Source organism: Grus americana, chromosome 13 (genome assembly GCF_028858705.1).
Source record: "Grus americana isolate bGruAme1 chromosome 13, bGruAme1.mat, whole genome shotgun sequence".
Lineage (NCBI taxonomy): Eukaryota > Metazoa > Chordata > Aves > Gruiformes > Gruidae > Grus > Grus americana.
The window spans coordinates 6,648,036-6,674,292 of record NC_072864.1 but is presented as its reverse complement, the minus strand read 5'-3'; the positions used below and the strand labels follow the sequence as shown (position 1 = coordinate 6,674,292).

The 26,257-nt window shown below is 44.5% G+C and overlaps 2 protein-coding genes across 3 annotated transcripts in view; one reads left to right on the top strand and one right to left on the bottom strand.

Annotated features, from left to right (window-relative positions):
- The window catches only part of WWOX (WW domain containing oxidoreductase), a 526,712-nt gene extending 519,297 nt beyond the window's left edge, over positions 1-7,415 (top strand). For both annotated transcript variants that reach the window (XM_054840346.1, XM_054840345.1), the window contains one exon: positions 6,333-7,415. In XM_054840346.1, coding sequence (XP_054696321.1) covers positions 6,333-6,521 — 189 coding nt within the window. In that variant the 3' untranslated portion in view covers positions 6,522-7,415. The remainder of the gene's footprint in view (positions 1-6,332) is intronic.
- Positions 7,416-7,485: 70 nt separating this feature from the next.
- The window catches only part of MAF (MAF bZIP transcription factor), a 190,103-nt gene continuing 171,331 nt past the window's right edge, over positions 7,486-26,257 (bottom strand). The window contains exon 4 of the mRNA XM_054840350.1: positions 7,486-7,650. The gene's annotated coding sequence lies outside the window, so the exon portion shown is untranslated. The remainder of the gene's footprint in view (positions 7,651-26,257) is intronic.

Below are 26,257 nucleotides of genomic sequence, written 5' to 3'. Positions count from 1 at the left end.
TTTCCTTACTCAAAGAACATAGCACACTTATCTTCTATAATGTATGTAAAGAATACTGTAAATGTGTAAAGGTCTTAATGACGCTAAGCAAAGTTACAGCTTGAAACCAACTATGCTTTGCAAGTAGAGAAGCTGATGGAGTTTTGAGTCTTTGTCGTTGGGAATTAATTGAAAAAGGAATACATCAGAGGAAAAAAAGCAGACCCTACAGATTTTGGTTTATCCGTTGTATTATCTTCTAAGAGATGCTTTGCTGGTTTAAATGTGGTGATGGGGGAAGGGGAGGTGGTTGAGAATCTCTGGTTTAGATGTGGTTCGGTGAGACCTTTGAAAAGACTGTAATTACAGAGTCAGTTCAGGTCACGTTTTCCTGCTGGCACTTGGGTGGAGATGGGACCTGAAGTCAACTGAGCCCGATTTGTTTCATAGATCATATTTGGCAGCTCCCTGGTTTTATTTTTTTTTTTTTTTGCTGCAGATATGATTTCAGTTTATCATACTCACCCAAACTAGCAAAGGCAGGTCTCAATTCCGTATTTCCTTGCTGAAAAAGCAATCAGGGAATCCTGTTTTCTTTCAGGAGACTAATACATACATATTCTGAGTGTTACTCATAAGATAACTGTGCATCTGGGATTGCTCTGAGTAAGAGGACTGCAGCAGGAACTGAACACTTCTCCTGTCATCTCACATGCGAGACTAAAACTTGTTCACTGCATTGTAGGAAAAAAGAGCCTATCCCTCACAGCTCTGAGTTACCCTGGTAGGAAACGGAGCAAAATAATGCCTGACATTGAGAAGGCGGCTCCTCGGCTACGACTGGCCTCAGCCGTGGCTGATACCACCGAGCAGCTCTTAAGACCGCTCCTAAAAGCACTTCAGATACTGGGAAATCCTGAAGGCTGAATGAGGATTTTAGACATGCTACTGGTTTTCAGAAGAGGTCATCGCATTCTGCGTGGTTGGTAAAGACTTGGGCTTGATGGGAAAAGTACCAGTTCAGGTTATCTGTTGAAGCATTTTAACATTACAGAGAAAGGAACAGGTATATTTTGAGAAAACTCTGCAGGAAAATCCCAGCGGGGGGTTGCTAGCAGTCCCAGAAGGAAACCAACGCATTCGGAGGGCAGTTTTCTCCCAGGAGGTAAGCCAAAGCTCGGCTGCTGAGCCGCAATCCGGAGCAGCGGCTCCCCAGCGCGCTGCGGGCGGGCAGCCCGGTCCCAGCTCGGCCGGCTGGATGGGCGCGTGCCCGAGCAGCGAGTCCCTGCAGCCCCGAGTATCAATGCCAGGCTTGCAACAAGCAACGGAGCAGGTCCTCGGCAACTGCAAATCGGTGGCGCCTCAGAGAAGGCGACAGAGCCGGGCTGATTTACACCAGGTGCAGCTGGGGCTTGAGGAATATAAAATTGCAGCTGTACGTTTGGGGTTTGGTTTGGGCAATTTGGAACTGATCATTGTGGAAATAGGCTCTGTATCGTTGTGTTTGTTACTCCAAGGAGATTGTATATCAAGTCAGAAAGTGAGCATTGCTGAAGCTAGCTGGTGGAGAGTTGTTCCCTCGCTAGCAGGACGGATTTGAACTCTTTGGGGTGCTTTACAGAGGCACAAAGAAGGTAAGGGAGACCCCCCTGGTTTCATGATCTGCAATATGCTCATACTCCCTCATCTTCACGCTGCTGTGTAATGAGTTATTCCACTGTAAACGGTGTGTTCACAGTGCTGTTGTGTGGACCTGATATTTCTGTGTTAGGGATGTGTTGGCTTCGTCTAAGGGTCCTGAGGTGAATAGCAGGAAAAGCCTGAAGAGTTTTAAGGAAGCACTTACCTTTTCATTTCACTTGAACTGCTTGCTTTGAATCTGGGCTTTGTCACAAATACTCGCCTCTCGTGTCATTTTGAATTCACCTCTGTCCACCGGCCATCTTTTAAAAGGCACCGTGCTAAACTTAACCTCAGGCTACCACGATAACTGGCCTTTATCCTTAATTTTTCGTAAGAAAATAAACCCCTCCTTTTCAAAGAAGCTGATCCCTTCTCACTAGCAGGCAACGTTTCATGCTGTCTGTGTGCCCTTAACAGAGTTCAGGGTGGATCTTACTCATTTGTAGTTGATAAGTATACAGATAAGTTATGGCATTGTTTCTGTTATTTATATGCAAACCTGCTTCAGAACAGGAATCTAATTTTAGAAAATAAACATGCATTTGAAAGTAGACAAATCCAAAACCTAAACATTAACTGTGTAATATGTTTTCTTATCAGGAACATAAATGGTATCTTAGAATACTAACGGACGCATTGCATATATTAATGAGGGTTTTACCGTATACTGTATATCAAGAATCCCTTTTCTTTTTTACTGTTATATTCAATATTAATTTGTATTCAGTGCCATCAGGTACAAATTGACAGCTAGCAGTTATGAAGTAAATGCCTATGAACTTGCAGCTACTTAGTATTTTCGTCTCAACAAAGGATTTTGGAAGGATGGATAATTTAGATCTTTGAGCCTCAACTATAAATAAACAGCTACTGCTGTATAAATCCCACCCTGCTGCAGTTGAAGATTGTATTACAAAACTGACAAATGATTTGCAGAAGAGAATGATGAACCCTTATTACTAAGACACTCTTCAACTTAATCCAAAACAAGATTCCCGGGTAATTTTACGTACGCTAGAAAGATTGATAGCGTGGTGCTTGCCTAGCAGCTTTCAAATGTTTGACTGGATCGGAAATGGCATTGAGGCATGATTAAAGATTCAGTTGGGCTTCTCACAAATTCTTTATCCTGTGTATTCATCATTGCAACCCGCTGCCTTTGTTGCAGGTTAAAGAAGGCTGACCCCCAGCTCTGGTGATTAGCACCCTGTACGACTGACGGACGTATGGAAAAAAAAAATGTTTAGGTTGCCCAGCACTTTAGCATTGTTTATCAGTTGAAATTGTTGGGGGGGGGTGGTTAATCACAATAGATCAGGGAGAGTCTGCGACAACTGACAAGCTCATTGTTTAAGACATTTTTTAACGAAGTTGTTAACATTAATTCTTTCATATAGTACTCTAATCTTCTTCAAATTATGTTCTGACATGGCACAAACTGCTTGGCATTGAAAGTCATTCAACAGTGATTAAAGTGCTCTTTTTATCGGTTTAAGAATGTTTCATCTTGTATCAGCAGTATGGAATTGTTTACTAATTAGATTCCCTAACATCCTCTGCTGTCGTACGCTGATGATATGTGAACGGGAAAGCTGATGAGCAAAAATATAAAACTTGTTATTAAACTGTCATAAGGCCCAACATATAAAGATGTCATTCAAAAGACTGTGTTCGTGAGGGATAAACAATATTTACTGAGAAACCGAGCGGTTTCCCAGCGCAGCATTTTGCAGTTATCTGCAGCTCTGGCTCTTCCCGGAGGTTTGCGGTATCTGAGTTGTAGACGGAAAGGAGAAATTTGTCCCTTGAGGACCTTCCCGTTCAGCATGGCACATACAGGGCTCCTAGATGCCCCGCTTTGGGCAGGAGGTTGGGCTACAGACCTCCTGCTGACCCCCCGACGCAAAGCGTGATCTGATTGCTGCGGTTCGGTGACACTCGTTCCCCTCTGTCCTTGGGCAAGTCACTTAGGCAGATCCTCAAATGTCTGAACGCAACTAGGTCGCATTCACCAAAGGAAAGTAGATGCTTAGATGGCTTTGAGAATCTGGGATTTACCTTCTGTTTTGTAGTTTTGCCGTCTGAAGGAAGCTCCTAGGCGTGATGGGTTCATGTTTGTCCATTTTTCTGAGATATTAAAGCTTTACCCTCTGTCAACAAAGGGACAAATACGACTGCATTTCTCTTAAGTAATAAGAAAGGTACTTTTCTTTCAATGATAGAACCATTGAACTTTCTTCTTCCAAAACAGCCAACGGGATTGAAATGTTTAGAAAGAAGTAAAGATATACACAGCCAAAAAGTAAATGGCACATTGCTTACATCCAGTTCTCAGTGAAACACTGGAGGCATCACAAGATAAAGTGCTTGGGGCTTCCAGCCACATAATCTTTTATCGCTTCAAGTAAATATCCTATGCTCACACAGGGAAAACTGTTCTCTTCTTTTGGAGTCTAGGCTGTGTCAGTGTTCGAGGTATAGAGCACTGCTGTTATACTGGGGGACGTTCTTCTGCCTGTGGAGAAGTTTGTTTAAAAGTCATCAAATTTGACTCATTTGAAAAGATAAATTATTGTTTGGTTTAGATTTTAAACTGCTCTGATAAACTGCCATTTTATGAATTAGCTGAATTCTGTTAGAGGTAGCCTGAGTTTAGCTTGGCTGGACGGATGCTTTTCGGCAATAGCTTAAGGGCTCTCACTCTGCATTGAGCAATTTAGTTTAATTTTACCTTTCTAATAAAAGTCCGGTTGAATTGCCTGCAAAAAACTAATAATACTCTTCGGGGGCTTTGAATCATTCTAAACAGCTGAAAACGGCGATCGTACCTGTGCTGTGGAGCTTTATAGGATAGTTCAAATGAGCGTAGGAATTTTATTGTTCTCTATTAATATTATTTTTAGTAGAACTCTCTTCCATTTCTGCTACTGCCTTTAAGATACTTTCTCTTTTTTAAAAAAGATACTGGTTTAATAAGAGGATTACTATGTATCATATTACCTTTAAAAATATTTTGGTCTATTGATAAATATATGCCTTTCAAAATACTTAATACAGACGGTTTGGGTTTACCTTGTGATGGGAGATCATTTCTAAGCTGTGGAGTCATCATTATCAGTTTAATCCCATCTTTGGAGAAAAATGCCTGTCTTGCAAACAAATGTGCCTTTCTTTGTACTAACAAAATTGAGACACCTCAATTAAGGAGAATTGGGGCTTTTTAGACTGCTCGCTGCCCTGGAAGGATGAGAATGCCAAGTAGAGGTCTCTCGCAGGTTGCCCCCCAACAGCACCCTGAGTTTCCTTGGTCGTGACAGTGAAAGGCCAGAAAAAAACTGGAGGAAAATCACAAGAGGTTGAAGCCTATTCTCATTCCCCATTAAATTATCCTAATGTGGCAACGTCTAATTTCTCTTCGTTTACTTTTTCAATCATACTTGGCAGCCTCTTTATTCTGACTCCTATCAGCTCGTAATTAGTTACCACGGAAAGGACTAAGATGTACATAAACACTCATAAGATGCCAGATAAACTGCATCGGTTTTAAATTAGCGTTGGGTCTTGCTATGCGCTCTCACCTATTATTTGTAATTGTAGTTTACACAGCAAACTAGCTTCTTGCCCTCTTCACAGCTATTCTGGCACTGTGCTTTCCAGTGGTACATCACTGGCACAGGGGTGCTGGTCCCAACCCGCTGGCCTTGGTCTCCAGGTTTGTGTTAGTGAAATTCAGAGAAACCCATTCTTCCTGTTTGACCATAAGTTCACTTGGTATGGAAAATGAAAGGGAAAGGAAAAGACAAAGACCTCCTGATCCACAAAAACCTCTAATCTACCCGCTCCATTTCTGAAAGCATTATAAGACACGAGAAGTGGTTGTTACGGAACAACAAACCCACTGGAAGGACTCTTGTCTCTGCAAAATCAGACCCGCGCTCTCTGCCTGCAGCAGATGAACATTCTTACAAGGCAGCGGTGACAACTGCCACAGTGAAACTGTTGATCAAAGATATATGGGCAGGTTTGGCACCAATCCCGATTGCACTTTACATGATAGGTCTTAATTGGAGTGCCCAGGTTAATTTGGTACAAGAGGTTTAAAACCCCAGACAAACAAGATACATATATCAGCCTGCACTGCTGCTCAGGATGAGGAAGCGGGGGTGCCCGTGGCGTGTGGTACGCGTTTGCTGTGTCGCAAAGGGAAACCGGGGCGTTTTGGGGTGCTGCTTTTAAACCTGGCTCAACTGTTGTGGTGTCAAACACCGCCTGGGCAGAGCCAGACTGCATCAGGCCAGACGTGCCCTGCCACTGACCCAAGGTTTTATTGAAAAGGGGCAAAAGACCCGAGACCGGGGCTGGGGTTCAGGATTGCCTTGTTCTTTTCTTTTGCTCTAAGAGGAAAGGAAAAGGAAAAAAAAAAAAAAATCCTCACTGAGGTGATTTGTAATTAAGTGGCCAGCAGGCAGGCAGCATCTTCAGCAGGGTTTCAGCCTCGTCGCCGGGTGGGTTACCCTGTCAGCCGCGATGCTTTTCACCAATGCTTTCATAAGACACACAGCTTCAAAGGACTGCAGTCAAAATTACAACGATAAAATATCTCTATATATTTATATACGTTTTTTCTCTCTCTTTTTTTTTTTTTTGTTTTTTTTTTGTTTTAATTCCAGCAACAAGGAGCTGCCACAACTGTCTACTGCGCCACGGCTGGGGAGCTGGAGGGCCTGGGAGGGATGTACTTCAACAACTGCTGCCACTGCCTGCCATCGCAGGAGGCGCAGGGCGAAGCGACGGCCGCAGCCCTGTGGGAGCTGAGCGAGAGGCTGATCCAAGAACGAATTGGCAGGCAGTCCAAATAACAGGGAGCTCCTGGAAGGATCAAAACACACCGAGTGTGTGCGCGCTCAAAAACTGCCAACACTGGAACCTGTCCAATCTTATCATCTAGAGGGTTTCCATATACCTCAGATACAGATTAACCAGTGTTAAATGAAATAATAGCAGTCACAACATAGTGAAAAATGTTAAGTACTAATGGGAAATGGGGAATACCGTGGGTTAAAGGGACAATGCGGCTTCCTGGGGCTTAGTTAGTCTTGGTTCTCTTTCTTTTGATTATAGCCTGTTCAAAGTGTAACCCAAGGAGGCATCTTTTGTCTTATTTTAGAAAAGCAGCGCTGCAGATATTTTCTGTTGTTTTGATTAATGGGTAGGTATGTAGCCCAATATGGGATTTCCTCTTTATTTTGATAATTACTGTCTGTTAGGCTTTAGGTATCGATCGGGAGATGGTAGTTGTGTTGATTCTTTTTCCCTACAAGGATTTTATTGGGTGTGGCAAATCAAAAGATTATTAAGGAAAGAAATCTTTCCTGCCCTTGACTGCTGGCTGCAAATACATCTGCACTGTCTAGAAAAAGAAGGTACAATAAGACATCTGAACAGAAATGGTAAAGTCACAGCTAATTAAATATTTCTGGTTTCTCTCTTAAAAGATTGTAATAAAAGATATGTTGTAAACCATTCCCTAAATACCGTCGAGTTAGCAAAGATGATGTTGTCTCCTTAAGAACACACAGGGTGTAATCAGGGGTTTAAATGGTATTTCCATCCATTTCTGAGTTCACAGTTTTAAGTAGTTTTTTTTTTCTTTGAAAGTTCACAGTTTCTCAGTTCTCCTGATACTGTATCCCATTCCAAATCTCTTTTTTTTCTTTCAATTTAAATTCAATAAAACAACATGCTTGCTTGAATATTGTCACCTGAAGAGAAAGTTTGTCTCGTTTCTGCAAATGTCTTAGTTCCAATTTTTTTTTTTTTTTTTAGAAAAGAAAACTTGAGGAAAAATAAAGAGCTTCTTGTTGATGCCAAGAAAACGCTGTTTTTTTCTTGTTTCTTTCTGAGTTCATTTTTTTGTATTTTGTGCTTTGTAGCTGTCTTCATGCCAGAAGGTTGTCCTAAGCCATCCCCAGTCCAGCATCACATTTTCTGTAGACAGAATATAAACAAATAAATAGAAGGACACATTGTTAATAGAAGCTTATTTGAGTCCCTTATTATTTATGACTTATTGCTAACAGTCTGCTTTCCATGATTTTTCTCGTCTGCAATCATAATACATTTGATTAGCTGTTGAATAGGTGTTAAAGCCAAGGCATGCACCCACTGGCAGAAGTAGCCATAGCATCCTCCCATCAGAAAACCCACCGCATTCACGTAAGGAATTACGATATTGCGGAGTCATATATTACAATTTGGTTTGACTTTTTTTTTTTTTTTTTTTTTTGTTTACAGCTAATTCTAGTTTAGTGCAAGCTCTCCTTAGGTAGGTCGTGTTCAGCCTCCTAGGCACATAAGGGTTGAAATCTCTGCAAGTAAAGTCTCTATCTGTGAAATTAAATTTCTTCCAAGTGGACAGGGAGAACCTGGGGGCCACTGCCCTCAGATCTAGGGTGAATTATCTGAGCTGGCTTTATGCAGAGAAAATGAGGGCTTTTTCTTTTCCCCAAAGCCCTTGGCATCCTTCAAGCTTCTGCCCAAGTGCACCCTCAGCCGCTCCCTTTTTGGCCACTTCCTTACCTGGTGCCACAGTCTTCCCTAAAGCAGCAGTAAAGAATATATGGCCTTGCCTATACCTGCTGCACCACCTGTGTAGCAACAACCTTCAGTAAATAAGCGATCCTGCCCACACGTCTTCCTCTACTATCTCCAGCAAGCCCCTTCCCCAAGGTCAGCACATCCTAATGAGCTTGCTCCTGCGCTGAGACAGTTGGTGGAATAAAGAAATAAAAGGGGCTATTCCAGAAAGAGCAATACCTCTTTTCAGCCTTTTGGGGAGGGGAAAAAAAAAAAAAAAAAAAGTTTTTTCTTGTCTCCTAGAAGTTTTGTCCAGTCTGTGCCAGATGCTGGGATAGTGAAATGTCTGAGAACTGTAGTGGCGTGGGTCTGAGTGTTTGCAGGTTGAGGTGACGGTTACAGTCAGATTCCTTGTATTGTCTGGAGTTTATCTGAGGACAAAACCTGATTAACTTCTGTCACCTGTGCAACAGCCTTCTCAACTGCGTTATTTTGCCTTCTGACAGCCAAACAGAATTACTCTCACATAATAACACAGCCAGTCTACGACAGCAGAGCTTTGCAGCAGAGCTTGGCATTGCTGGGTTAAGAAGCGGCAGTAATTAAGCAATGCTGGGAGCTCTGCACTCCCCCGAAGGCCTGGACCTTATGCTCCATTTAGACAAACATTAATAACCGATAATGAACACCCTGTCATTCCTTATTGCTGAAATATTGCATGCTTTTATGAGAATTCAGTACTTAAAGAGATTGCCTGCCTTCCTTCAAAGAATATCTGGGAGGTGTTTTTCCCCTGTGCACGGCTCACTATTTCAGTGTTATGAGGTAAAAGCATTTTTAATGTTAGCATAGTTTTGCATTAGTTTGAAGTAAGCTGCCCCCCTAACTTCGAGTTGGTCGCATTTCTCTGGTTCCTGTTTCTGGTTAATAACTATTTATTGATACTAGTGTATTACCCTGTCTAGAATTTCATCACTGTTTTCTCCAACTGAGATAAAAATTACTTTCTCTCTCCCTTTCTTTCTTACTTTTTATTTCTTTTGTTCTTTCTCTTTCTTCCATCCTTTCTCTTTTTCTCTTTCTCTTTCTTTCTCTCTTTTTCTCTCCCTCTCTCTGTCCTCCTGTTTGTCACTCACTCGCCTGTGTCGAGAAAGCCAAGCATAAAAAGGCTTTTTTATTATTATCATCATTTTCATTCCAAATAAAAAAATGGCACAAACCTGCAGAGCACTTGGTTCTATTAAAAACACTTGTGAAAATAATTTTTCTTGCACTCTCAGCTTCGTTTCAGCACAGGAGGGATGTGCAGGGGACATTAAAAAGGAAAAGCAATTGAAAAGAAACAGACTCCAAACCCTCCATTTTAATATCCTAGATGTGCCTAAGTCATTGGCTTTCAAATATATTTTGGTGTAAAATTTGGCACATTTACAGCCGGTCAGATTTATTTATTTGACTGGCTTATATTTTTCCGGTTGATTTACCTGAGGCAATGTCTGTGTGAATTACTCCACAATGCATCGACTCCAGTGTTCATTAAAGGTAGTTAAGTGATCCTGTGTCTAATATTAAAGCAAACCCCATTAACCTTAACTAGTATCATATCAGCAAAACAAAAAGAACTGAATAAAGCAAAATAGATCGGGTATTTATAGTTCTTGGAAAAGATCCAGCAAACTAACATCAAGCTCCTAATTGTCCTAATAAGCACTTGCTAGTTATCCCCATAAAAAAGGAGGAGGCTGGGTAAGGACTGTGTCTCCGTTACACCGCTCAAGCCCCACAGGACTTTCCGAAGGGGAGGCATTGGAGGGTGATGCCGCAGAGCGTTTCCCACCCACACGCCGAAGGGCCTTGCGTGACCCTTTCCCCTCTGCTCTCCTCCCAAAGTCAACAGTTCCCATTTTAATGGTGGTTTTTTGCCCCTGTCTGTATGAGTGCCCTGATGAGCGAGCAAACTCCCTTGCTGGGGATGAAGAGCCACCAGAAGCTCTTGGGGGAATGGAGGTGCCATTTCAATCAGTGACGGCTTCCGCTGCTGTCCATGCAGCAGATGTTGTCCGTGGTCTGCCCAGAAGGTAACTGACTGCTGGGACCTCTACTTGCAAAACCAGATAGAGATGAACCAGCAGAAACCCATGCCAAGTCTTGACTTAATCTTCCCGCCCCCCCCCCCCGGCCCCCCGCCCCACTTTTTATTTTGACATCTGGAAGACAAATTTCAGATATTCTCAGACCAGGTAGAGATTTTTATTAGAGAAAGTCTTTCCAGCAACACTGCAATAATTTGACTTATATCAAGGTTGAATAACTCCTTGTCAAGTGTTAAGCTCATGACCTTTCAAGCCAAACACACTTATACTAACCAGTTTACCATTGGAATGATCAATATCTTGTAAGTGAGAAAGTCTAGACAGATCTTATTTTGTCCTTTGGTATCACTTGTGGCTTTGGAATTGATCATTATATGTGGCTGGGGAAAAATTGCCTATACATTTCATGCTCTGTATTTATCTTGACAAGGTTCTCTAGGATTATATTTTCATAATCTGAATGGCAGTGGAACAGCTGCTCAGACTGTGCAAGCCCTTCTTATCAGGCTGAATTTAAGCTACGGTAATTACTCTTTCTCCTTATGTATTTCTTTTTTAAACAAGCGTGTACTATACATTAAAATGTATGGTTGGGGCAGCAGGGGGACATGCTGAGATGCATGGAAAACACTGCTCAAATGTATTTCTTTCCATCCACAGTGGCTGATTCAGACTTGTATTTTATTCTAGATGTAAGCCCGCGTCTAGGTGTGCACGGTCTCTGAAGCAGGATCCCAGCCTACGCAGAGAATACATTGATTTATTAACAAATCTTTTAGAGTCAAGATGCCCTGAGACGGCAGGCAGTTTAGGAAAACCAGAATAGCCGTTGGTAACACCCGATGGTAAACACACTACTGACCAAAGCCTTCAACCGGTCGCTTTGCAAAGAGGTCCCTCAGTGAAACCCATCGCGCGGGGAAGCAGCCAAGCCATCGCCAGGAGCACAGCACCCAACCAGGGACCCTCGTGGCCGAACCGCCTGCCTGCTTCAGCCAGCAACTGCAGAGAGCTGCGCTGACGCCGGGCACTGAACGTGCCTGGACGACACGGTGATGGAAGCATGGAAATACGGCTGACAGACGCGTGGCTGTTTGCTGATGTCCTTCACTGTGGGACAGAGGTAACGGGCAAATGGAGAAGTATCTTGGAGAGAAAGAACATGTTGCTTTTCTCTTGATTTTTTTTTTTTTTTTTAACAGTGCTAACTATGTTATTTACTAGATGCCTTTTCTGGGCTGTGCTTTTTCTTCTCTCCCCCACCCCTGTTGCGTTTGCAGAGTACTTTCCAACGGGTGTTTCGTGAATTAGCTTCATGCTTTAAAAGAGAAGATTGCTCTGGCAGAGAACAGCATAGTTGTAAAAGTGTCAAGGTGTTATGAATGTCCTGATGATAGAGCCCAGTTGTTATCTGCTGGGTAGTGAGGGAGGATAGCTAATGATGTGCAGCATGTAAACCGTTTGTTGCTCTAATCCATCTGTGTGGAGAGGAGTGAAAAAGAGGGGCGAAATCCTGGGAAAATTACTTGGACAGCTGGAGATAAAGTGTGTACTGATGGAGTCATCCAGAGGTAGCTGTCAACATGAGCTGTGTTTGCATATAATCCAAGCGATGCACAATGATTCCTTTTGGTATTTTTTTTATGGGGGTTCATGTGTCTGCGCACAGACCTTAATTACTATCCAGTATCTCTTACCAACTGGGCTCCAGTTTTAAGTGAGGAATGTGATTTTAATCAATTCATGGCTGGGTGGTGGAGAGAAGTACTACAAACAGACCAAAGCAAGACATACGGATCCCTTTGGAGGACCTGAATTAAATGAGAAGCAGTCATTTTATTAATTCTGCTGTGTTTTATAGACCTTTTATATGGAACATTACCCATACAACTTCACTATCTAATTAAAAAGGGCTCTTATCAATTTGCTGGGCAGTTGCTTATGCAAAAAAAAAAAAAAAAAGAAAGAAAAGAGAGAGGAAGAAATAATATTTTTTTTTTTTGAGTCCCAGAAAATCATCGAATCATCTACCTTAAGGGGGTACAGAACAGATCGCCAAATGCCCGGTGAGACTATTTTGGCTGGTTATCTTCACTCCTTTAAAAGAACTGTTATAAAAACTGAACGTTATCCAACGCTTTGGGAATGAAGTCTGCACCGTGCGCACTGTTCATATGGAAACCTTACACAGGTCTGGCGCAGCACCCGCGGATACGCGAACACGGTCTAAATTAGGGGCTTTGTACACTGGATTTACACGATCCCTCCTGGCAAACCAGCCACCCTTTTCCTTGAGCTGGCATTAGCCTCGAACAGCAGCGATTTGAGCAGCTCTGTAATGTTCTTAGCGGGGATTGGGAAATGCGTGTGATGCTCACGGGTGCGAAACGCATAAGCTTTTTGCAAAGGGAGGAGAGAGAAAGCGAGCGCATGGGAGCCACGCCGGTCCCGGCTCTGATCATCACATCAACACATAACTAATGGCCTTAAAATGGACTTGGCTTTTGCAGGCAGCCTGCGAGGAAGGGCAGGAGAGATGGGGAAAGGTTATGGAAATGGGTAGCGCCTTCTGCCGCTGCCTGGGCTATGCGTGGGACGCAGCTGAAGCCGTCCCAGTGCCTAAAAAGCAGCGTCACAAGAAACCAAACAGGAGGGAAGGGGGAAAAAAAAAAAAAAAAAAAAGTCTTCTGAACCCCTTGCACCTCCATAAACCCTTACTTTATGTGGCGTATTGGATTTTACAAGCACAGAGTCTGCTGGGAGCTGTCTGCCGAGCACACAGTTAGCAGTGATTGAACACCAGCGTTTTAGCATTTTGACTTAAATCCAGTGTAAACTTGTAAGTGAACTGCTGGCCCGGGCTCGGTCTCTGGTGGACAGCAGTCAGCAATGCATCACAGGCTGCGCAGCCCATGGAGCGCCCGGCCGGCGGCCGCGGGTCACAGTTCAAAAGAAGCCTGAAATTTCGCTTCAATGGGTCCTGAATTACCTCTCATCCCAGGGAAGGCTTTAGTTCTCTCCCTCGCTTTCCCTCCCAGCATCGAGCCGGTGTGGCTGGAGAAGAGAGGAGAAAGGGAGCCGGTGCTGAGACCATCTCAAATGTACCTGGACTACAAACACACCAGAAGTATTTTCCTTCCAGCAAAGCTGTTCCTTTAATCTTTATGAGCAGGAGAAATTCATGCATTACAGAGGCACAGAAATGAAAAGGGAAGGGCGGGTGGGAATAGTTGCATTAGAATTAAGCCCTGTTTTTAATATGACACCTGTCAGACTTATTGTTAAAACTATGGAGAAAGGCTCCCTTCAGCAATAATAACATTGCAGCAAGGTTAGTTATAACACGGTGAGTCCTGTCAACAGCTGCAATTAGAAGTTGTTTACCATCGAGCGAAATAGCTCTGCAGCATCGGGGCTGTACGGACATTACGTGGCGGTCCAGCCCCAGCCGAGGGCTCGCGGATAATCCTCTCCTCCAACACAGCGCCGAGCCGAGATCCGAGCTTCTTCCCTGCAATCGCGTTACTTTCCTTGCAGTCACATTACTTTCCTAATGACACTATCACCCAACCAGGGATTAAGTGCTGCTTTACAGTCAATGAGTGGTGTCACCAGGTTTAGGCTGCTAAACAATTAAAAGGTCAGTTTGCCGCCTGTTAGTGGGTGGGGGTGAAGGGCAGGGGAAGGGGGATGACTGGCACCCCGTGTCCTTGATAAGCAAGAGCTGTCAGAGAGCCCTGTCCTGCAGGGGCGACTGTTTCTGTCAGCTGGCCATTAAAAGGCGTCCTTCGCCGTCGCAATTAAGCCCCTTGGCCAGGGCCAGCGCATGGCTGCTGCGGCCACCCGGCAGAAATCCCCTTCTGCGGTGGCTGCCGACTGCGACGCCGTGTTTGTAAGTAAGTCACCCGGCGCTGGTAGTTAAACTCAGGCCACAAAATTAATTTCATTTATGCCTTCAGCCAGATTTCAAAGTAAGGCTCTGGAGACATAGGAGAAATTAATTTATTAAAAAGCAATAGCTTGATAATGCACATGATGATAGAATAAATGAATCTGTTCAATATCTTATAAAACAGTTGGCAATCACATAATAGAGCATTCATTGTCAATTTAGTAGCTTGTCTCATTATACTCTGCAAATAGTAGTAAAATGGTGTATTATTCATGAACCAACATGCTTTAATTACTTTTAGTGCACATTTATTTTTTCAAATTTAAAATGAGTTAGATTCATCCATAACTGTAACTCGGCTTATGAATCTTGAAGCGGTAACACAAACTGGAAGAGAAATATTATGAGCAAGAGAATCAGTTTCTGGGAAGTTTGCAACATTTCTATAGGCTATGAAAGCAGGTCCTAAAATGCCAACCTCAGATATCATCCCAAAGTTGGATTATAGCTGATAATACTTTAATAAATACAATGTTATTATTTGATAATTTATTCAGATGTAATTTCATGTTTCATCATTTGCTACTTTGTTGTTGTTTTTTTTCCCTGCCATAAAGCAAATCCCCAAATCTAATATAGTTTATTTGTTGGCTTTACAAATAGAAATCGTCATGTTACCACTCCCTTCTTTCTTGGCTTCCCACACACACACTTTTCACCGGCTTAATTTGCTATGAAGGTCTCACATAGATACAGCCAAGGTCAGTGAAAGTCCACTGCTCGTTTCAGTTAAAATGTTTGCAAGGATTTATAAGTAATAAACTGATCTTGCCTATAATAACAGGTTTCCTAAAGTCGGTCTTACCACTACTAAGTATAATGTCGCAGCACATTGTTGATTTCTATGTACATAGAAAAAAGAGCACTGTAAAATAAGATGACTTAAAAATGCAATTAAAGTGTAAATCTTTACACCCATTAACATTTAGGGTCCATTAGATTACTTTGTCTTTTACAATATTAAATGCTAAGATGTTTTGCTTTTGTTCTGTAACAGTATATTCTAGTTCTATTTATAATACAAATGTAATTTAGCTCCCAATAAATCTTGGCTTTAATTGGTTATTAAGTATGTGCTACTATGTCATAAATTTCAACCGCAGAATTTCTTTTTCTTCCCGTGCATCTCTGTGGCTTCGTATTCTGGGGTCAGGTACGGGGTTCCACAGCATCAGAAACACGCGGCCCTTCTGAGCATCCCCCCCCCAAGAACTGGAATGGGGAGCATCGCCCTGACGCTGAGCCCTTCGGTAGGTGCTATGGGGGAGCTGGAGCTGGATTCCCCCCCGCCGGGAGCAGAATCCGGCCCCCAGGAGATGCACGAGGTTGTACAGCCGTCGAGGTTAACGGTTACGCCAGGCTGGAGGCTGACCGTGCACAGGGGCTTCCCAAAGCCCGAGGGGAAAGGCGTTGGCGAGGTGTTTGCTCTCGTCGCGGTGACTCGGGGCGCGGGCGTGGGGAGCAGGAGGGGAGGTTGTGGCCTGACGTACGGCCAGCTCTGGAGCTTTGGCACCAGTAAAGGCTGCAGAGGGCATAAATCAGGGCCGAATTTCACTCTCTTGTCCTTGATGTTATCTTCTGCTTTGAAAGGTGTCCAAACTATGGCTGCACAATTTTGACTCTTCCTCAGGCCTCAGTAAGCACAATTTAGACTAGTTTTTATTGGTCACTGAGGATGAGTTTCTAAGGTTTTTTTAGATTCGAGAACTGGGGTAATAGCATTGTGAGGGCATGGCCCAGTTTCCTTTGTAATCCTGATTTCAGTTCCCAATAGTAACCTGAAGCCATGACTGTTTAATCCTTAATTCCTGCCACAATTAACATCTCATATTCAGGAGGACTTCTCTGAGATTTGGAAGGAAATCTGTCCCCAGCTAGGTCAGCCCTAGCCGGTCTCTTTACTAAATGGGCTGGGATCCTTTTCAGCTTGAGTCAAACGCGGTAACACCTCATTTAATGGGGCAGCAGAGCAGAGAATCTGTTAGCCGGCTCCGGTCGGGTGCAGTACGAATCAACATCCTTGCAATTAGAGCTAGCGAGGAATGCAAGCACACAAACTCATAAGCTACTAATGAACTATTTGAGCAATTCTACAGGTATTTATATAAGGCTGAGACAGCATCCTCAGCTGAAGGGGATGCTGTCCCATGTGTTCCCAGGGAAGCTGTAGCAGAAGGGAAATTTCTGTACATAACTACTGGCAGTGCTGAGACCCCCGCATTTCCCGCCATCGCCTCTGTGCTTCTGGGTTCGGGGTTGTGCTGGCAAACAAATGGGGCCTGCTCTGCAGCCCCTCCATTGCACGACAATGCTGAAAAACGTCAGTTAGCCGGCTCCTCACCGACACTTTTACCCTTGTGAGTGCACAGCCACGCCGCCGCTGATGAGCCAGAGAACAGGGGGTTTATCCCTTTCCCAGCACCCCTCCACCACCTCGTCCAGCTTCACTGGCACAACGCTGTGCTAAATCCCGTCCACCCCCCACAGGATACTCTCTAAGAGCACCTCAGCTTGGCCGAGCGTGGTGTCCCTGTCTCTGGGTCATGGCAGGCAGTTTCCAGGGCAAACCCCCCTTCACCAAGAGCCCAGGCACGGCAGGCTGTGACCAAGAGCCGAGGCACAGCCGCAATCCTGCCTGCAGCCCTGCGGCAGCGTTTCCCCTCCGTGGGGGTCAGCAGAGCAAGGTGTAAGGGTAAAGCTGTGCTTTACACCCCCACTTCTCTGATCTGGTTCCCAAATGTTCTTGGAGCTACCAACAACTTATACGAACAATCAATCGCCTTGCTCTCATCTGCGCCTGCTTTATACGGGGTTTGCAAAAACCCCCAAAAGCTGAAACCAGGATGGTGACCTGTTTGATGAGGTGCTAAAGCACCATAGGTCCCTAAAACCCGAGCTAAAAATGCCAGTGCACAAAGAGGCACTTCAGTTAAGCCCTGCAGAGGCCGTCGAAGGCACTGACCGTGCTTACCCCAGAACTCATCCACTGCTGGGCTGAGTGGCATGCCACACGGAGAGCTGAGCCAGGCTTAGGATTTAAAATAAGTCTTTACAGGAGCTTATTATTTCACTGTGTAAATTGCATATGGACCACTTGAATCAGGCAGACTTTAAAAACCCACAGAAAATAACTACCTCAATTTGCCTTTAATAGGAATTAAAAAAAAAAAAAAAAGATTGAAAAACCCATCCGTGATGATCAATTGAACTACTCGAACAACTTTTACGGACAAATTGGTCAGTCAGTCATCTAAATATTTGTTTTCATTCCGTGAAAAAGAAGAAATTACAAAAAAAAAAAGAAATCATTTTTTTCTAGAGCATGAGCCACAGTCTTTGCCTCAGTGGTCTTATTGGCTGATTAATCCATATGTTTACTGTATTTTGAATGGAATACAATAGTTCCATCTGAATAACCTGAGTAGTCTTAATTTCCTAATTTTTATATTAGTCCCCTGGTTGTTGAACCCTTTGGCAATTCACAATACTCAAATACTTTCTCAATTGCAGAGCAGTTGTTCACATAGATGCCATCACTCCTGAATGTGAGGTTAATGGCACCTTTTGTACCGACACACATTCACAGGCACAATCCTGTGACTACATGTCTATATGTGTACAAATATCTGGGTTTTTTTTATATATATCTATATATATATATATATCAATCACACACACACATTCATATATAGATAGACACTTTAACATATGATTTGCTTTAAAATGCTTTTGTGTCCGTGTCCCATCCCCCCCCCCCCCAGTGTCTGCATTTTGAAACCCTTGGAATCTAGGTATTGCTGAATCACTTGGACCATAATTCTGGACCTGACCATGGCTATTTCTTTTACTGCTTTCTCCTCTGTCCCACCATCATTATGCCCTCTGTCTGAAGCCACTCCAGCATTTTTTTTCTTCAGATGAAACAAAATAAAGAAATTCAGTTCTTCATCCTTTGTCTCCAATTTTTTTCGCACTAATATTTTTATTGGATTCCTGCTTGCCTGATCAGTTATTTTATATATTAGATATAGCATAGCATTTTGTATTCTTTTATCACATATACTTTTCAGTTTGACATTATAGATGTGTAACTCATGGTTAGCATACCTAAAATATATTTCTTTTTACAGTTTTCCAAAGAGTCCTCCATATTTAGGCCAGGAAGAACTGAAAATTAATGCAATCGTAACAAGGCAAAAAAGGCGTTATTCAGAACTCAGGATGAACAGAGATCAGGTCAGATGCTCCGTACTGAATCTGCTCCAGTTTGCTTTGAAGCATCCATTCGTGTATGTGGACTTGACAGTAAAATGCATAAAAATGTATATCTCCTAAAGAACTCCTAAACCAACCCATTGATAGTTAAATCTGCAACCACAGTTAACTTTCTGGAATCATGGTGGTGTCCATCACAAAACTGATTTGTGAACCACTGCCTTAAAGTATGAGCCTTACTTATATCATTGCACATCGTCATGGCTTATTAAGACATAAAATACAGACATAAATTACTACACACCACTAACCATTAGGAAAAATAAGTTTTCAGGTTTTGCTGCCTGCCCTAAGTTAAGAATCAATGACTTTAGCTTTTCGAAGTTTGGAAATCTGAATGCATCTGCAAAAGACAGGAGATGAAACAAACAAGCAAAAAGCCCCATAATGTTAGAAACTGCTTCAGTTGCTTTAAAATGTTCACTGAACTAGCAAGAATATCTTCCAGTCCTCCTTAAAAATAGTTCTTGGCTCCCGATATCTGTTAACATATTTTATGTACTTTCCCCGATGACCCTGGATGCGTCTGGAGGTCGGTGCTCCAGAGTTCCTGGCTATCTTTATTGTCCCTAACTCACTTTCTCTCCAAGCCTCTTCCTCCGTGCCAACAAAAATATTTCTAGTCCTATCTTCAGCAGCTCACTCTATCAATGCATAACAGATGGAGAGTCTTTTCTGCCGAAGAGCAAGACCAAGTGCTTTTGCCAGTTGACAAAGGGCTAGATGAGTGTGTTGAAGTGATTGCAGACCAGGATAAACGAAAGAGTTGCAGAGAGCAGGACAGCATCTTAAAACTAGTCATGACAAGGGTTTTGCAAGTAAAAGAACCACGTGAGTAAACATTTACACTTGAAAAACCTCTCACCCCTTGGGAAGCTGTGAGTAATTTGTTGGGTGAGTTTTTTGTTTGCATTTTGCCGATGTCTCCGAGGGCACCGCTGAGCCCCTTTCTCACCTCCAGCACGACTCAGGCTCCACCAGAGCTTCTCTCAGGCGTGCTTCTTTCCTGCGCTTTTCCTGACATTTCACTCCTTGACCTCAATGGCCGAAATCTCATCCAGCTTTGCTGCTTCAAGGCCCTGGTGCTGCCTCTTCTCGCTGGGAAGGGTACTCTGCCAGCGCGGAGCCGAGGGCACGCCACTGACCGTCGGCTTTTCCCTTCCCTTCTGCTGTCGCTACCTCTGAAGCTGCCACTTACGTCTAAACCCAGGCATATGCCATCAATGAACCTCTCATATTCATTGATCTTCCCGAGCACATCAACCTGTCTCTCTAAATCTGCACTCTGATTTTTCAAGTAATAGAAAGAATCCCTCTGGATAACCACATAATCATCTCCTTTTGGCTCCTGGTCAGGCTGTCTTGCTCTTCCCTTGCGCTCTCTCTCTCTCTTTTCTGAATGAGGAAGGTGATAAAAATGCTGCCTTCCCATTTTAGTCTTCTGCAAAGCTTTCTGGGTGCCCCACCAGACCCTCTTGGCTTCTGACTCTTTGAAGATGAATGAATAATATTCCTCTGAGTTTCTATTATCCGCAAACGACCAATTAAACAGAACCGGCAACCGGAGATAAAAGTCTAGCCCTGGCAAAATCCATGGCAAAACGGACACGGGAAGTTCAGGATATTTTCATGTGTGTAACTGCTGGAAAGGTAGGGATGCAGAGTGGAAGGCGAGGGGAGATGCCAGGTATCGCCCTCCTTATCAGGGCTCGGACACCCATGGAATAACTCTGTAATTGCTGTGGCACTACAGGCTAATTATTATATAATTATATAATTGTATGTAGTTATTTATATGAGGGGAAGAGGTCAAATTTAGCACATTATCATAAATTCACAAATCAGGAGCTTTATTTTAAAATCTTTGACTGCGCGGCCTTTGATCTTTGAACTGTTCGGTAACTTCAAGCATCATTACCCCATAATGTGCCAAAAATGTGCAATTAGTGTGAGTACAGTTACATACGGTATGATATTTGTATCGTGTTTAATACAACCAGTCGGTGAATTGGTATGCTCCGAATAATAATGAAATCCGGGTTTAATTATTGATTTTTAAAAAATGCTTTTAATATTCTGATACTGATGCAGCTAAGCATCAAACAGTGTAAATATAACATGAAACTACAGCTATTAGGCTAAAATGTGACATTTTCCATCCGTCTTTGCTTTTTCCATTGCACCTACCAGTATAGCGTATAAGTGATATGATTTATTTATTTTGTTTATTTAGAATTAAATAATAAATAAAAAGACTCCTGCGCAAGGCTCTAGGAACCCTACCGCACCATCAATAACGCGATGCGATCCCAGCCGCATTAGCGTAATCCTTTCGGCAGGAATTCAGCCAACGAGTCACCTCCAGGAATGTCTTCTGCCGAGCGGGGAAGCAGCCCCACGGCACTCTCCAAATGAGATGTCTTTTGCAGAGGGGCTAGAAGATGCCCAAGCACGGATTATTTCTGACCCAGACCCGCTCCCCATCCCCGGGGGAGGTTTTACTGCCCGCTGCCCCCCCCTTCCCCCAGCAGCAGGAGCCGGGCTGGGCACTCCTGCGCGTTGCAGCGAAGGGGTCACGTATTAGCCCCCAGCACTCCCTGTTCCTGCTCGGCCATACAGACCATGTAGCACTTAATGAGAGCTTATTTATTTAATTTATTCACACTTATGTCTTTATCCGGGCCGCCTTTGAGGCCCTGCCGAGGGCCAGCTCGCTCTCCCAGCCGTGGCAGGGGGTCTGCAGACCGAGACCCCTGAGCAGAGAGCCGGCACGTGGGAACCTCCTCTCACCTTTGAAAGGCCTTCAAGGCTTCCAGGTTTCCTAGGGGTAGGGTGCAGGACTGCAAAACACACTCTGACCCCACGCAGCAAAGCACTTCAGCATGTGCTTACCCACGGACACGCGAGGGTACGCGCTGAGCGGGATTATTGATGTGCTAAGCGCACGGGAAGATGCTTTTCTAGGTTACTGCCGCAATGCTCAGCGTGGTCTGAGACTTTCATGTCTCGCACTGAATTTGGTGTATAAGAGAAAGTGGACGCCTTTATTTTTATCTGTCTGTCTAGGTATAAAATTGCCATCAACTCTTTTTTTTCTTCCCCCCCCGCTCCCCCCCCCCCCATGGTATTTTACTGTTGTTTGTCACAGCCAGCAAGATAACGGAACAGATAACTTCTTCTCAAGTGAAATGAAATGGAAATAGCATCTGCCTACAAAAATCAATTTAGAAACTACCTATATATTTTTGGGCTCAGACAATGGGTATTTCCAAAACTATGCCTTCTAAAACCCTTTGAGTGTAAAAAGAAGAAAAAAATAATACCTGGATGTGAGCTATCATCCATCAATCAGAAAATCTCACTCAGACTCAGATGCATGAGCCAAAATGAACTTCAGATTGAAATGGATGGGAGACAGGCTACGTTGTCTGATTTGCTTGGGTTACTTCATTATTAATCTCTTTGCTTCCATTTATTTTAATGATCATAGCCAAGAAAGTCTCATTTATGAAGACCACTTTTTTTTTTTTTTTAAAGGACTACTTTACGCCGCGGTTGAAGCCCACGCTGCGCTCTTTTTCTTCCCAACTGCCAAGAGTAGGGCTGCTTTCCTCCCAGCTGCACGTAAAACACGTGTCGGTGCCTTGACCTGTGGAGAGGGTTGGACCTTGGCCCCGCAGCGTTTGCGCTTGGGACCCCCGCCGCGTCCCCGTCACGCACCCCTCCGAGGGGGGGGTTCTCCCTGCGCTGCACTAGCAGACAGTGCAACAAGCCCGGGATGAGTAAGGGAAAGGCTGAAAAACAGAGTTTAGTGGAATAGATGCTAACGAACGGGTCTGGCCTTTATGCCTGGGACAGAGGATGTGAGAGATTTGCTTCACACTTGCTTTGTCTCATCGCTGTCGCTACTCCTCCCGCACGGCCACCCTCTGCTTTTGTGTCCCGTCCCGTCCCCCCCCAACAAAACTCAGGCAGCCGAGTGGGTTTTCCTAAATGAGATACACCTAATTAGTAGCTAGTCATAGACTTGCTGATCAGACAGATTTTTCAGCCCTTTGTTTATTACCCGGCATATGCATCCATAGCACATTTTTACAAGCAAATATACACATTTCATTAAAAACACCGTCCCCTCTGCTGCTTCCATTGCTTTGTTCTGGAAGAGACCCTTGCAAGTATTCTTGCTTATTCCCTCAGCCAAAAGGAAAAAACCCAAACAAATCACTTCCATTATTATATTAATGCAATTTCAAGTAATTAATGAATGATTTTCCAGAGTTATATTTATTATCCACGGTGAGTATGCGTAGCAGTAAGGCAAAGCACCTTTCACCTTGCAGCAGTTTCTGATCAGTAAGTGAGCGGGAGCATCGCCCTGTTTGACTTGGTGCCCGAAGCCTGGTGCAAGGCGCGTGGGGAAAGCAGCACCGCTGCTGTGGGAAAGAAACCTGATCTCTGGGAGCAAATGAAACCGGGTGAATGCCTGGGGCTGGCAGGGACCCTGGGAGCGAGGGGACGGGAGGGCTGCACTGCCTTGGTGGGGGGGGGTGGCTGTGTGCAAGGCTGGGGCACTGGGGGTCTGCTCCAAGGGCAGCACGGAGAGGACCACGAGGCAGCCGCGCAGCCTGGGGAGGCATTCGTCATCGCCGCCAGCTCACCTGGGCAGCAGGTAAGTCCTGTGGTACCCGAGTTTGCAGTCACACAAGCTGAACTCCCATAGAAAGGCAAGGTAAGTGCTTTGCACAAAGTCACGCTGTAATTCACTAGTGGGGCCAGGATTACACCCCTGGAGGGTTTTGTCCCAGGCTCTTTCTCCAAATGCCATAAATACTTCACTACAGCAGCAATAGTTAGAAGCCTTGCAGAGCTCTGATGCATGCAGATATCTCAGTCAGACTGCAGCACCGCGTGTCTTCAGAGCCTGCAAAATTAGGGATACACAAACATTGCTAACGCCTCTCTGCGAGGCAGAGGTACTTGCACTTTGTTACATCTGCCATCAAATTTGGTAGTTTAAGTTTAGAAATAATTCTTTTCTTTCTCTAACCTGGCAGCTCCTACTACTTTCCCTTCCCGTGACTGTAAAATTTGTTCAATCCCTTAAGGATAACTGCTGAAGCAACATCTAACAAATTCCACACCGTGTCCAGAAAGAAAGACCAGACACGTACATGGTGCAATGCAACAGCTGATCTGAATAAAGGTCATTTAATACGAGACAGGTAACGGTCCCCACACTGCCGGCAGCAGCAAAACGCTGCCGCTGCGATGGCTGGAGGCATCGAGCCTCTTCTTGTGAGCTCTCGTTCACCCAGATGTGAAGCCCCTTGTTAACCTTCATAACATCAGCCATCTTATTTTGCTTCTTAAGGCATCAAAAAGCCTCTTCACATAAATAGACAATGGTCTGCTTCCCCCGATGACCCTGTACTCTGGGTGCTCTGCAACAAGAGCAAAAGAGAGGGGCAAACGTTGTCAGTTTGGTGCAAACTGGATTAGGGGAAGGAAATAACAGCAAGCTACACTTCTGTACTGTTTTATCATCCAGGGTCATAAAAGTGAGGATAAAATGATGCTTGCAGAGACAGAAGTGTGAGTTTCCTTAGACAGCAGTATCTGGAGAAAGTGCATTAGTGTGATTCGTCTCGGCACACTCATGGTGGATCGTACGCACAGCCTCCCCCTCCACCCTGGGACAATTCGGGCAGGATTTGGGCAGTCGTGGGAGCTGCCAAATTCCTCCTGCGGAGGAAATCCCTGGAGCCCCATGTGCTCGCTAAAGCCATCACGACGGGGACGGCCCTGCCTGTCCCATGCATGTAATGAAATAAAAGCTCGGTGCTGGGAACAGCTGCAGCGCAGAGGGAACCGGCGGGCAGGACTCTTCAGCAGTGGGAATTTTCTGCCTTTGGGGGTGGGGGGGGTTCCTGTCATTTTGCCAGGATGAAAAGGAAGAGGCAGATTTATGGCTGGCTGTTGAAAGGCACAAAGCAGCTCTTACGGAGAGAAGCAGGACGGGAAAGGTAGCCCCATGGCGATGGATCACTGCGTGCAGGGCAAAGGAGATGGCCAACATATGGGTGAGGCAGCTAAAGGTGAAGAATAAATGCAATTTATCACATGCTTCAGCCATTAGTTTTGCAGCTGATCATGTGGCTGTTATAACCATGTGTCTGCATTTCTGCATGTATAAAGGAGGTGCTGAAGGTTTTGTCAAATTCTAAATTATAAAGAAACTCAAGACTTGGTCAGGTTTCAATTATGGTAGATATAAAGAGTTTACTGAATGTTTTAGTAACTTTTACAGAGTGGTCTTTTTTTCTTTTTTCTTGTCTTTTTTTTTTTTCTTTTTTGTGTGGCTCGTGGATTTGGCAAAGCTTTGCAACAGAGCCTTCTCCTAAGAAAATCAACAGCCTGCCTAGCATACCTCGCATATACTGTTCCCAGAGTCTTACAACACAAGATTTACAAGCTCCCAGAAAGGGAGAGGCTCACTTAAGAACAGGCCATTACACACAAACATCAGGAAAAGCTGGAGGAAGAGGAGAAACAGTTCGTTTTAAGTATTGCTAAGCACCATCCACAATTACAAAGGAAGTGTCTACAAGCAGCCAGCCGAAATTGCAGCTCTACCATTTGGTGCTCAGTTTTGTAGGTTTTAACTGAGCGTTAACAATCATTGTGTAATTGAACACCTCGTTCAATTCATTAGCTGATGGCTGTGCAGTGCTGTCAATGTGCAAAGTGCAAGCCAGGTGCTAAGTATTAGAATTATTTGTTTCCTCCTCAGCATTTAAACCCTTGGTGATTCCTGACTGCTAGAGATGGAGATGGGAGCAGTTTGCTTTGCATGGGAGTGATGAGGACAGATACGACCTCAACAGGAGCATCACATGTGGCCCAGCTCACCGTTCCTCACTTGCTGGCCATGCACTTGGTGTTCTTTGCCCTCCTCTAAGAGGAGGGACCCCCCTTAGACACTCCCCTCCCACCCCTGCCTGGTACTGCTCATTCCCCTCTCCTCCTGCCAGTTTTCTTGTTGGCAATCCCAGCAAACCGCAGCAGTTTTGCGCTCCCCAGCCCGCCGCTGTGTCTCCTGTGGTAAGAGCTGATGGTGTTTATTGAGGTACCACCTCCGCTAGACCTCTCCCGACCACCGAGTCCTTTGCAAGCTGTAACTCTGGGGAAGCTCAGAGCAGGAGGAGAAGTCCAGGAGGGTCAACTGGTGGAAGGGTGCTGAGTATGAGGGAAAGGTCCATCCAGCCTGGGCCGGGGCCTATCCCAGGAGCAGCCAAATACCACGTTGAACACAGAGAAGGTCACATTTCCCTCCTGGAAATGCCAGTGCTGCAACCTGGTGCTCCTCTTGTCCTTTCATTCCTTCCCACGTGCTAACTGCAGGTGCAACGAGGCGCTATTAAATCTGTGTCCTGCTCCTCTCCAGACCTGCTTGGTACAGGTCACGAGGTCAAAGGGATCAGCTGTAGAAAGCTGATGTTTGAGCCATTTTTGATGCCCTGATTGTCAAAGCTGGAGGCTCAGCTAGGTCCTGCCCCCACTGCCAGCTGGTGCTCACCCAGCGCCTCAAACCACCACCCATCAGTGCCAGCTCAGCCTTCTGCTGGTGGCGTTACTTGATGACCACTCGCCTTTGCAGGGAGCACCTAAAATATGCAGATATCGGAGTTTTCCTCCTTGT